Below are 13,362 nucleotides of genomic sequence, written 5' to 3'. Positions count from 1 at the left end.
ATCTTCACATGTCAAATTAAAGGGTGCCTCTGGCCAACTCTTGGCTAACGTATTTAAGAGATATATACTTCTAAAGTTGCTACCAACAAACTTAGAACCATTGCAAGAATAAAAATCATAGTACTTGAGTATGTGATGGGTCATTCTTTTGCTGGGTATGTGCGGCTGCTTTCTCTGTCAGCATCACATTTTAAATCTGAGTATGATCGAACTACGCCGTTTGGTTCTAGATAGGGGCTGGATGAATTCAGAAAAAAATATCCTGCAAAAAGAAGCTCGAAACGAAATGTTGTGCAGAATAAGAAGACTTCCCACACAAAAATAGGGAAACAAAATTTGATCGAAGCTGGCTTGAAAAAATACATATTGCTCACCAGGGTTCAAAATAGTTTTTCAGCTTTTAGCGCAAATTTGTAGGCTTTTGTGAAGGCTTATTCTTTTTTTACCGGCTTTCAATAATAAATGAGCAGTCAGCACGTCTTCAACACTCAACATGATTAAATTGTTAAAATAATTTTAGCATCAAAATCTTTTTTTTTATCAACATGTTTCGTTGCGGCAATTCCCTTTCTAACAAAGCATAGTGAAAGGAACAAGTATGTCCAAACTGTCGCGCTTCTTCCTACACAGTCATGAGAAATCCGTACTGCCAAGTTCCGACTTTAATTTGAACACTCGAGAAGGCTTTACAAGAGACATTAAACAGGATTTGGCAGAAAATAAATGTTGATTAAAGGTAGTATGTCTGTGCAGAAACATAAACACGGTAATGTGACGGTGTGTACGCAAACTTGCATGTTTCACGATTGAACAAATACGTAGAAAGCTGAACACTTTAAACAATAATCTATCTTTAGCACCCTTCAAATTTCGTTTCCTAAAAGCTTGTAAAACATTTCTTGGCTGCTTTATTGTCTGATAGGTAATCTGCACCATAATATGTCAGCGACTTTTACTTCAGTTGGACTATCAATAAGCATGATATTTTCTATCAAATTCTAGTTCTTTTGTGAAAAATCCCCGGCAAGTGTGCTAAAAGATCCGGCTGCTGCCGCCAACCGGCTGTTATATTGAACCCTGGATTACACCTTTACGGTACTCCTCGTTATGTTTACGCCTGGACGTTTCAAAGACCCCTCAAATTCAGTCTTCAAGTTGATCATAGCACCAATCTGAAACATTAGAAGTACATTTCAAAAAAATAAATGTCGGAACAGCCGTATAAGCTAATGATCTGATAAACTTTGCTGATAATGTGATTACTTCCCAAATGCTAAATTCAGCTTATGGTATAAGTAGCTCATTTTTCCGGATTGTCTTTATTTAGTGACGTAGTAGTGATATGGATATACTTAGATCTCTGCAGACAGTGTCCGAGCTCGATTTTTCGGTGGGAGACATTTTTATGTATTAATTTATTTAAATACATTTTCCCCCTTTTTTTGTAATGCTGTAGATTAACATTTTTTTTTAAGTCAAAGGCACATGTTTCCGTGGGAATTTCTATGTCAACAGCTTGTTCTGTCAATCACAAACTCTTCGTGATTTTCGCTGTTCCTCCTTATGTTTAGCGCATAAACCAATTTCGTCTTTAAGTTGATCATAGCACTAATCTGAAACATTCTAACATCGCAGCGATCGATGCGATCACAATAGCGCCAGGACTTCGGACTTCTTCGGAAGGATAGATCACGAGTTCAGAGCCGACTAATTATGACTAATTACGAAGAGTACACGCTAATTTGCATATCCCGAGGTGCCCACAATAACTCGTTTCGACGCTATTGCGTACCCGCGAGTTAAAGGACATCTTTGAGGTATTAAACCATCTCAGTAATTCAGAGAACGGAAAAAGAGGTAAATTTACTAAAACACTCAAGTCCATTAAAGCGCTTTTTTTTTCGCCGCGGGTAAGTGAAAGGAGTGAAAATGTTTACCTAAGCCTAAAAGTTTTAACGATATCTCGCTGTATGGTTCCGTGTATAAACAAATTTCCAAGATCTTACCGTCTAGCATGATTAAACTCTTCCGAGGTTGTTGATAGAATCTGACAAAAGCTTTGTTTAGGTTTAAATTTTCACATTTGAAAGCAAATATAGTGAGCACCTGTCACTTGTACTTGGTGCTTTTACGATAGATGTATTTGCTGTGTGAGAGATCCACCAGACTTCGTCATTTGCACACGAAAGACAACTAATTAAAACTTTTTGATCATCTCGTCTCACATTGATCACTAAGTTATCTATCAGCTAAATAAAATTTCCTTCATGCAATGTTGGGTAACGTCACTAAAAAAGAAAAGTTAGAAGAGTTTTTTTATCTCATTAGGATCTGAGTATTTCTATGATTTAGATTGTATTTCTGAGATTTAAAACATGTAGTTATCAAACTTGCGAAAATGGAAGACTACCAGGAATCAGTGTTCAATATTCACAGTTTTGTTAAATTCTGAAAAACAAAGCTTCATTTCCGCTGTCTACATTCAATCCCATTCATATTTACATAACTTTTATTTAGCGTCATCCTTAAGAAGTAAATGTCTTTTTCTTTTCATTGTTAAGCTCTGAAATTCGTCTTTAAGACATTTTACACTCTAGCTTTAAAAACCAGGTCTTAAGCTCTTGACACAAGCCTAAGAATTTTTAAAATGATAACCCTTCGAGAAAAAAAAATACAAAATCCTGAATAAAAAGATCGAGAAGGATTCAAAGGAGTCTCGATGTCCAGTCTTACATGCTCCATAAGCAGCAAAATGACATGTCTGCGCACGAAGTAGAGCATAAAAGTCTCGTGCCCAAGTTTTGGCGATTTCAGTCGCTCATTCTTCGGGAGCGTTCTTTTCAATTACACTTCCAGACGCCACAGCACTTCTACGTGTAGTTTGGTTCTGTCCCCTACATCGGCTGAAAGTTGCACGCAAAACAGCTTTCAGCGCCTCTCGGTACTGCGGTATTCTCCACGCATATACAAACGGATTTACAGCGCAGCTGACACACAACATCGATATTGACAGAGCTCTTGTTACTTTAAAGGCTGCTCTACTACACACATCGCCTTCTTCCTCGCGACACTGCTCTACCAAGTTAGTAACAATTAGGTAAGGCATAAGTGATATAAAGAGCACGATTATGATCACGATAATTGTCAAAACAATCCTTTTCTCCAATCGGATGTTCTGAACAAAAGAGCGCCTTCTCCCACCACTGTCCTGATGCAAGATCGTAACGTTTCTTGAATATCGACGAAATTCAATGTAAGTCGCTGTGTAGACAACGCAAAGTATAGCCAGTGGAGCTGTTGTTTGAAGATGAAGATCCACCGAGTGAAGTATTTCTTCTGATATACTTGTCGAGTGCGATGCTTCAAATAGTCCGCAAAAAAGCCATATTAAAATGTTACATATAACGACTCTTCTGACTGTCATAAGAGATCTATACCTCCAAATAAGCTTAACGGCCAGGAATCTATCCACTGATAACGCCACGACCGTAAAAATTGATATTTTCGTGCTAATATGAGAAGAAATCGTAGAAATCTTGAATAAGTTCGATATCTTACCTCCACATGGAAGGCACAGCATGTATGTTGCGTACAAAGGTTGCACGAAAGCTCCCCCAAGAAAATCACTTAACGAAAGGCTTGCAACGAAAAAAGTCGTGGGGCGCGCTCGGAAATAATTAAACGGATCTTTGAAAAGAGTCCAAAGAAGAACACTGTTTGTTGCGAATGAAATTAAACCTAACAATGCACTACACACTCCTGCCAAAAGCGCCACCGATGCTGTTGCATCAAAATGTCCTTGTTCATCAGTCACCGTCATTATTATTAACGATGGCGACTGCTCAAGCTTTTATGTAGAATTCTTGATTTGATGAGCAATATGCCTGAGTGTGGTCACATGAAAGGCAAATCGTTTTAAAGCTACGCTAGTATTTTGTAACCTGCGAAACCTTTCCTGAAAGATAAACTTGAATATCTGATTTGATCATGCAACACGAAAAAACAGTATTACCGATGAAATCTCTCCTATGTCCGGTGAAACAGGATAAATCCTTCTTGACTGTCCTTATTGTAACCATGTACATTAGTTACTTGGTAAGTATACGAATGGACGAGGGTCCAGTTACAACAATGGTTGGCCCTGACGTTGTCTTGATGAATAGGACATCATTTGCATTAATATTTGGACAGAATTGAGAAATTTGCGTGAATTATTCAAGAAAAAAGTCATTCAAAGTTGAATCATTTCCCTTATCGAGTCTCTCAGGAGCTAAGTCGATGAATACTGAATAATTTGCAAGTAGAAAGTATAAAAACAGCCAACATGGCAAGAGGAAATGAACACTAGAATATTTATCCTCAGGCATAGCTTAAAACAATAATGTTAATTATAGTCTTTGATTGAAAGGATCGCAAAACCCACGTAAACGAGCGCACTATAGTTGTATTTTTAACTGCTCTCCTCAAACACAATCTAAAAAAAAGATTTAGATACGCTTCTATAATATGCTTCTTTCTAAGGTGGTGCATTCTACAAGCTAAACCAAAAAGACCAATTTAACTGACATGCCCTTGTAAATATTTATGAAATCTTTGGTCATCTGTGCCAATGTTTTTTAACAAAACATTTTAATGCACGGTATGGTTAACCACCGAAAAAAGACACAAAAAAAAATGCCGAACCTTGTATGCTCCGCTCCAGACATCATTCTTAATTAATTGCGCAGAAAGTGAATCAATCGCAATGCTCTCCTCTTAAAATGAAATAGAAAAAAGTAAATAATAAGTTTGATTGAGTGTTTTTTATTTGGTGCGATTCCTTTGAAACTATCAACTTTCTAGGGTGTAAACTACGGAAATCCCCTTTAAGTCGTCTTCATTCGCATTTCATTCTTGTCTTTTGTTTGCTAAATACAAGATCATCTCTGGATTAGTTTCCTTATATTGGGTCATCACAAAATGACTCGAAAGTGATCTCCAATAACAAACCATGCCGCAAAATGTAAAGCTCACAACAGGAGCCTATTAGCATATAAAATATCCGACATAATACTTTTAGTCTTTCCATTGATCGAGCTAAAAATTGCTGAAAAACTGGAATCATCAATCAAAAATATGAAAACTATTCAATCGATTATGGAAGGAGAAAGGTAAATATAGCTTTCAAAATAACTTTTGACAGGCTTCCGTTTGCCGATTAAGTCTTTTTCCCTTGCCTATCAGTTGAATGTTTCATGTAAATTGAAACATTTGTATCAAATTCCTATTTCTATGCATATCACTTTTCGCCTCTGACAGTTCGTAATTAGAGACATTATGTACTTTGAAAGTTATTTTTCCTGCACTCTATGCTGTTCAAAACTCCCTCCTTAGTAGGGATTACTCTAGCAGTTACTGACTCGTACCGGCTTCGATTTTGAGCCAGCTTCATGAACATACACAGGATATGTAAACCATAACAATTTTGAATACTGAAGAGAACTTGAAATGCAATACTATTATTTTCTATTTTTGGCAGGAAGTGATTGTGCCTTTCATTATTTTATTAAAGCTGGATCTCCGCTAGCGACATAACAATCATGATGATAATTACATGGGCTGTGTATGTTGCTTATTAAATGTGGTGGGGACACCGAGACATACTGGGGCGGATCCAAAAATTTTTAATTGGGAAGGTCCAAACTCTGGTTCAGAAAGGACTGTTGGACTCTTTCGAGGCAAATTACTTCTCCCCCACACCCCTTCCACCAGTCACGGGTGCACGTTATAATTCCTGGTCGCTTGCCGTTTGCTTGGATTCATTAAAAAGATCAGCTAGTTAAAAAGTGATATACGATCCTATCGATGTAAGAATTTCAATTTCAAAGTTGTAAGCATCAGGTCTGTTAGGGGGGGGGTCCGGACCCCCCGGACCCTCCCCCTGGATCCGCTACTGACATATATCACAAAATGATCATACTCTTAGGAAAATATCCGAACATTTTTTTTATGACTATGATCACACGGTTAATATTGCTTATTGAAGCGTGTTCCTGATTATGATCATCATGGCGCGAGTGAAACTAAAGCGTTGTACTGCTAACCAATGTTTGCTTTGATGTTCTTAAGACGACTTAAATTACAAAATAGAGTTCAAAATTCATGCAAAATGGGGGTTTCGGAAAAATAAGCTTTCCGTTGTTTTCAGACTTCTTAGCGAACCGCCTGGTCGTTGGAAAAAACGAAGATAGCAACCAGCTTTCGTGTACTTTAAGATCTCCGAACTTTTTATGTTCTTAAGTATTAAGAAATGATCCTCGTTCGCTGTACCCTACCCAGCCATGATTATTTCTAACGCCATTAAACACAGGAAGCCAGTTTCTAGCGGTCAAATAAAAATGTAAATGTTATTGTAACTATATCGTCTTAAACAGGCTGACTCAGTCAAATGCTGGTATCATTTCATACGGGAATTGCAAGGACATGAAAATTCAAGTTAAGGATTTTTCCGTCTTAATACGTGGAAAGAAAGTGCGATGAAACGAGCACCGTGACTTTTGAAGCTGCGAACACTCAAGCTTGTATCGTTTCTAGTTGGTGCCGCAGTGTCTCTTATCGGTACAGCCTCTTTCTTTAAGACTCTCGCCATCTTAAAACCCTCTATCTCTACCGTTCTATGGTAGCAATCGTCTTCAAAATGTGCTGAGCATAGCGAAGTGTCCTTGCTTGCAGGACGAAAGTCACGTCGGTGCCTTTGAACAAACTTTTTCCACTTTTCACAAACATTTGAATCAATTGGAAACTTGGTGCATTGTAACACCAAGAGTGTAAGAACTATTTTTACAACTTGGTTTATTTGGAGCTCCAGCAAGACGATATCTTCCTCCTTTTAGCTTCGTTCTCTTACTCTATGTTGTGTTTTCCGCCATGATGCTTTGAATTCCAGAAAGCTGTGGTACACAAGATGACGTCACGAGGCCTGTTTTAGCCGCGCGAATTGAATACCACTTTTTACTAAGAAAATTGTCAAATTCAGAGAGCTATAAAATCTTCAATTTTTATTCTTTGTGGATGAAATTTTTTCTTATTGCTTTTTAAGACTTTTAGTTTTTATTTAAGTTAAAACACCGTTAGTGCCATAGGCACTTTAATAAAATAAGCCCTAAACTACTATTAATGAACAAGACAGAATTTCTCCTTACAATATCAAAACAATATCAAGCAGACGAGTGATGAGTATACAATTTTTGAATTAAACTTTGAATCACAAATTTTAAATTACAAGGTTTGAAAGGGAAATTTGCAGGTGCCCCAAAGATGTGTTACGTTTATCACTATGGATGCTAATGCCTCTCCTAATTTCTAAAGTTTCAAACCCGTGATATCTTCACCTAACGGATCTTCACATGTCAAAACAAAGGGCGCTTCTGGCCAACTCTTGACTAACGTATTAAAGAGATATATACTTAGGCGTCAAAAAGCGATAGAAAGTAGAACCATTGCAAGTATAAAAATCATAGTACTTGAGTGTGTGATGGTTCATTTTTTTGCTGGGTATGTGCAGCTGGCTTCTCTATCAGCATCACATTTTAAATCTGAGTATGATCGAACTCCGCCGTTTGGTTATAGAGGGGGGTGGATGAATTCAGAAAAAAATATCCTGCAAAAATAAGCTCGAAACGGAATCTTGTGCGAAGTAAGTAGCCTTTCCATCCAAAAATAGGGAAACAAAATTTCACCAAAGAAGCTGACTTGAAAAAAATACATATTGCTCACCAGGGTTCAAAATAGTTTTTCAGCTCTTAGCGAAAATTTGTAGGCTTTTTTCAAGGCCTATTCTTTTTTACCGACTGTCGATAATTAATGAAAAGTCAGTACGTCTTCAACACTCAACATGACTAAATTGTTAAAATAGTTTCAGCATCAAAATCTTTATTTTTATCAACATGTTTCGTTGTGGCAATTCCCTTTCTAACAAAAGAGTAATGAACGGAACAACTTTGTCCAAACTGTCGCACTTCTTTATACACAGTCACGGGAAATCCGTACTGCCAAGTTCCAACTTTAATTTGAACACTCGAGAAGGCTTTACAAACGACATTTAACAGGATTTTTCGGAAAATAAATGTTGATTAAAGGTAATATGTATGTGCAGAAACATAAACACGGTAATGTGGCGGTGTGTGCGCAAACTTGCACGTTTCACAATTGAACAAATGCGTAGAAAGCTGAACACTTTAAACAAAAATACTATCTTTAGTACGCTTCAAATTTCGTTTCCTAAAAGCTTGTCAAACATTTCTTGACTGCTCTATTGTCTGATATGTAACGTTCACCATAACATGACAGCGCCTTTTACTTCAGTTGGACTATGAATAAGCGGAATATTTTCTATAAAAATTCTAGTTCTTTGGTGAAAAATCCCCGGCAAGTGTGCTAAAAGATCCGGCTGCTGCCGCCAACCGGCTGTTATTTTGAACCCTGGCCCAGACCTTTACGGTGCTCCTCGTTATCTTTGCGCCTGGACGTTTCAAAGACCCCTCAAATTCAGTCTTCAAGTTGATCATAGCACCAATATGAAACATTCGAATTGCATTTAGATTTAGTAAATGTCGAAACAGCCGTATAAGCTAATGATCTGATAAACTTTGCTGACAATGTGATTACTTCCCAAATGCCAAGTTCAGGTTATGGTATAAGAAGCTTATTTTTCCGAATTGTCTTTCAGTTAGTGCCGTAGTAGTGATATGGATATACTTAGATCTCTGCAGACAGGGTGTCCGAGTTCAATTTATTTTGGTGGGAGACATTTTTATATTTTGATTTATTTTATCGAATACATCTACCCGCCCTTTTTCTTTTCTAATGCTGTAGATTAACAAACTCCAAGGTCTTACCATCTGGCGTAATTAAACCCTTCCGTAGTTGTTGATAAAATCTGAAAACAGCTTAGTTACGCTTTAATTTTTCACGTTTGAAGGCAATTATAGTGAAAGCCTGTCACTTGTACTTGGCGCTTTTACAATGGATGCATTTGCTGTGTAGGAGATTAACCAGACTTGGTCATTTTCTCACGAAAGACAAGTAATTAAAACTTTTTGATCATCTTGTCTCACGCTGATCACTGAGTATCTATCAGGAAATACAATTTCCTCCATGCACTGTTGAGTAGGGTCGCTAAAAAAAAAGGTTGAAAAGGTTTTGATCTCAGTAGAATCTTAAGTATTTTTAAGATTTAGATCGTATCGTATTTCTGAGATTCAAATCGTGTAATTATCAGTCTTTCGAAAATGGAAGAGCACCTCCACCTGGAAAGAATATTCATTATTTACAGATTTGTCAATTTCTGAAAGACAAAGCTTTATTTCCGCTGTCTACATTCAATCGCATTCAAATTTACATAGATTTTGTATGGCGTCATCCCAAAAAGTAATGTAAAATGCGGATTAGTGAAAGGTGTTTCTCTTTTCATCGTTAAGCTTTGAAATTCGTCTTTAAGGCACTTTACTCTCAAGCTTTAAAAGCCAGGTCTTGACCTCTTGAAACAAACCTTAGAATTTTTAAAATGATAACCTTTTAAGAAAAAAAAATCCTGAATAGAAAGATAAATTGAAGGAGGATTGAATGGAGTCTCGATGTCTAGTCTTACATGCTCCATAAGCAGCAAAATGACCTGTTTGCAAACGAATTATAGCATTAAAGTCTCGTGCCCAAGTCTTGGCGATTTCAGTCGCTCATTCTTTGGTTGAATCTGATCCCCTGCGGGAGTGTTCTGTTCAGTTACACTTCCAGACGCCAGAGCACTTCTACAGGCAGTTCAGTTCCGTCGCCTACATCGGCTGAAAGTTGCATTCCAAACAGCTTTTAGCGCCTGTCTGTACTGCGGTATTCTCCACGCGTATAGAAACGGGTTTACAGCGCAGCTGACGCACAACATCGATATTGACAAAGCTCTTGTTACTTCAAAAGCTAGCTCGCTACAAACATTGCTTTTTTCCTCGACACACTCCTCTCCCAGATTAGTAACAATTAGGTAAGGCATAAGTGATATGAAGAGCACGACTATGACCAGGATAATAGTCAAAACGATCCTTTTCTCCGATCGGATGTTCCGAACAAAAAAGCGCCTTCTCCCACCACTGTCCTGATTGAAGATCGTAGCGTTTCTTGAATATCGGCGAAATTCAATGTAAGTCGCTGTGTAGACAACACAAAGTATAGCCAGTGGAGCTGTCGTTTGAAGATGAAGATCCACCAAGTGGAGTATTTCTTTTGATATACTTGTCCAGTGCGATGCTTCAAATAGTCCGCAAAAAAGCCATATTAAAATATTACACATAACGACTCTTCTGACTGTTATAAGCGATTTATACCTCAAAGCAAGCTTAATAGCAAGAAATCTATCCACTGATAACGCCACGACCGTAAAAATTGATATTTTTGTGCAAGTATCAGATGAAATCCTAGAAATCTTGAATAGGTTCGGTATCTTAACTCCACATGGAAGGCAAAGCATGTATGTTGCGTACAAAGGTTGCACGAAAGCTCCCCCAAGAAAATCACTTAACGAAAGGCTTGCAACGAAAAAGGTCGTAGGGCGCGCTCGGAAATAATTATACGGATCTTTGAAAAGAGTCCAAAGAAGAACACTCTTTGTTGCGAATGAAAGTAAACCTAACAATGCGCTACACACTCCTGTCAAAAGTGCCACTGGTGCTGTTGCGTCAAAATGTCCTTGTTCATCACTCTCGATCATTATTAACACCGATGGCGACTGCTCACGCTTTTATGTAGAAACTCTTGATTTGATGATCAATGTGGCTGAGGTTAACTAAAGAACAGCGTAGTCACATGAAAGGCAAATGGTTTTGAAGCTACGCTAGCATTTTGTAACCTGCGACACCTTTCCTGAAAGATAAACTTCAATATCTAATTTGTTCATGCAACACCAACAAATAGCATTACCGATAAAATCTCTCCCACGTCTGGTGAAACAGGATAAATCCTTCTTGACTGTCTTTATTGTAACCCATGTACATTAGTTACTTGGTAAGTATACGAATGGACGAGGGTCCAATTACAACAACGGTCGGGCATGACGTTACGCTTGATGAATATGACATGGTTTGCATTAAATGTTTGGACAAATTCCGTTCCCAAGATAAGAATAGACAGTCATTGAGAAACTTGCGCTGAATTACTCAAGAAAAATCTCAGTTAAAGTTGAATCATTTCACTTAAGGGCAGTAATCACTAAAGCTCCCTTGACCTATCCAGTCTCTCAGTAGCTAAGTCGATGAATACTGAATGATTTCTAAGGAAAAAATATCAAAGCACCCGAGATAGTAAAAGGAAATGAACACTAGAATATTCATCCTCAGGCATAGCTAAAAAAACGGTTATTATAATCTTTGATTGAAAGCATCACTAAACCCACGTAAACAAGCGCACTTTAGTTGTATTTCCAACTGCTATCCTCAAGCACAATCCAAAAAAGATTTCGATACGCGTCTACAATATGCTTCTTTCTAAGCTGGTGTATTCTAGAAGCTGAACCAAAAAGGTCAATTTACCTGACATACCCTTTTAAATGTTTATGAAATTTTTGGTCATGTGTGCCAATATTTTTTAAACAAAGCATTTTAAAGGACGGTGAGGCACCGAAAAAGACACAACATAAAAAAAATGCCAACCCTTGTATTTTCCGCTCATAACATCATTCTTAATCAATTACGCAGTAAGTGAATCAATCGAAATGCTCTCATTTTAAAATGGAATAGAGAAGAGTCAATAATAGGTTTGATTGAGTGCTATTCTTTTAGTGCGATTTCTATGATAATCGCTTCCTAAGCTGCGGAAATCTCCTTGAAGTCGTTTTCATTCGCATTTCATTCATGTCTTTTGTTTGCTAAATGCAAGATCATTTCTGGATTAGTTTATTTATTTTCGGTCATCAAAAAATCGCTCGAAATTGATCTCCAACAGCAGACTATGCCCCCTATTAGCATAGAAAAAATTCGGCATAACACTTTTAGTCTTTCCATCGATCGAGCTAAAAATTGCTGAAAAACTGGAATCATCGATCAAAAATATGAATACCATTCAATCGATTATGGAAGGAGGAAAATAGATATAGCTTTCAAAATAACTTTTGACGGGCTTCTGTTTGCCAATTAAGTCTTTTTCCCTTACTTGTCAGTTGAAGGTTTCATGTAGATTAAAACCTCTGTATCAAATTCTTATTTCTTTTCCAATCACTTTTTGCTTCCGAGAGTTCGTAATTAGAGGCGTTATGTAGTTTGAAGGTTTCTTTTCCTGCCCTTTATGCTATTCAAAACTCCCTCCTACTCTTGCAATTAGTGACTCGTACCGGCTTCGATTTTGAGCCAGCTTTATGAACATACACATGATATGTAAACCATAACAATTTTAAATACTAAAGACAACATGAAATGCAATACTATTACTTTTATTTTTCGCATGAAGTGATTAACTGACATTTCAATCCTGGTTATTGCACCTTTCGTTATTTTATTAAAACTGGATCTCCCCTATCGACATAACAATCATGATGATAACTATACGGGGTGTGTACGTTGCTTATTAAATGTGATGGGAACGCCGGGACATGTATTACAAAACGATCAAAGTGTTAGGAAAAAAGCCTAACATTTTTTTTAAGACTATGATCACATGTTTAATATTGCTTATCGAACCGTGTTCCTGATTATGATCATCGTTACTAGATTAAAACTAAAGCGTAGTACTGCTAAGTAGTGTTTGCTCTGCTGTTCTTAGGACGATTTAAATTACAAAATAGAGTTCAAAATTCATGCAAAATGGGGGTTTCACAAAAGTAAGCTTTCCGTTGTTTTCAGACATTTTAGCGAACTGCCTGGTCAATGGAAAAAACGAAGATAAAACCAGCTTTCGTGTACTTTAAGATCTCCGAACTTTTCATGTTCTTCATTTTAAGAAATGATCCTCGTTCGCCTGTTGTTCGCTGCTACATAGCCATGATTATTTCAAACGCCATTAAACACAGACAGTCGGTTACTAGCGGTCAAATAAAAATATAAATGTTATTGTAACTATATCGTCTTAAACAGGCTGACTCAGTCAAATGCTGGTTCATTATACGGGAATTACGAGGACATGAAAATTCAAGTTAAGGATTTTTCCGTCTTAATACATGGAAAGAAAGTGCGATAAAACGAGCACCGTGATTTTTAAAGCCTTAATAAAATAAGCCCTAAACTAATAATAATAATAATAATAATATTAAAATTTATAGTGCGCAAATTCCATAAAATGTTCAAATGCGCATTACAAGATTAAAAATTACCATTAAAATAGACTTACAATAATTTTAAGAAACAATTA

General features: G+C 37.1%; 1 protein-coding gene and 1 pseudogene across 1 annotated transcript; both read right to left on the bottom strand.

The window, feature by feature from the left end:
* Window positions 1–2,129: 2,129 nt before the first annotated feature.
* LOC148741925 (adrenocorticotropic hormone receptor-like) lies at window positions 2,130–4,015 on the bottom strand. Its single transcript, XM_088747023.1, has one exon. It carries the CDS (start codon window positions 3,818–3,820, stop codon window positions 2,819–2,821), a length of 1,002 nt encoding a protein of 333 aa, XP_088603149.1. The 5' UTR covers window positions 3,821–4,015; the 3' UTR covers window positions 2,130–2,818.
* Window positions 4,016–9,333: 5,318 nt separating this feature from the next.
* LOC148741924 (adrenocorticotropic hormone receptor-like) lies at window positions 9,334–11,660 on the bottom strand (annotated as a pseudogene).
* Window positions 11,661–13,362: the final 1,702 nt, after the last annotated feature.

The sequence above is a fragment of the Stylophora pistillata genome, chromosome 1 (assembly GCF_964205215.1).
Source record: "Stylophora pistillata chromosome 1, jaStyPist1.2, whole genome shotgun sequence".
Taxonomy (NCBI): domain Eukaryota; kingdom Metazoa; phylum Cnidaria; class Anthozoa; order Scleractinia; family Pocilloporidae; genus Stylophora; species Stylophora pistillata.
The sequence above is the reverse complement of the archived record's forward strand: the minus strand, read 5'-3'. Positions and strand labels throughout refer to the sequence as shown.

Excerpts from the sequence above, each read along its gene's own strand:
- LOC148741925 (XM_088747023.1), bottom strand. The coding sequence starts at position 3,820 with ATGACGGTGACTGATGAACAAGGACATTTTGATGCAACAGCATCGGTG.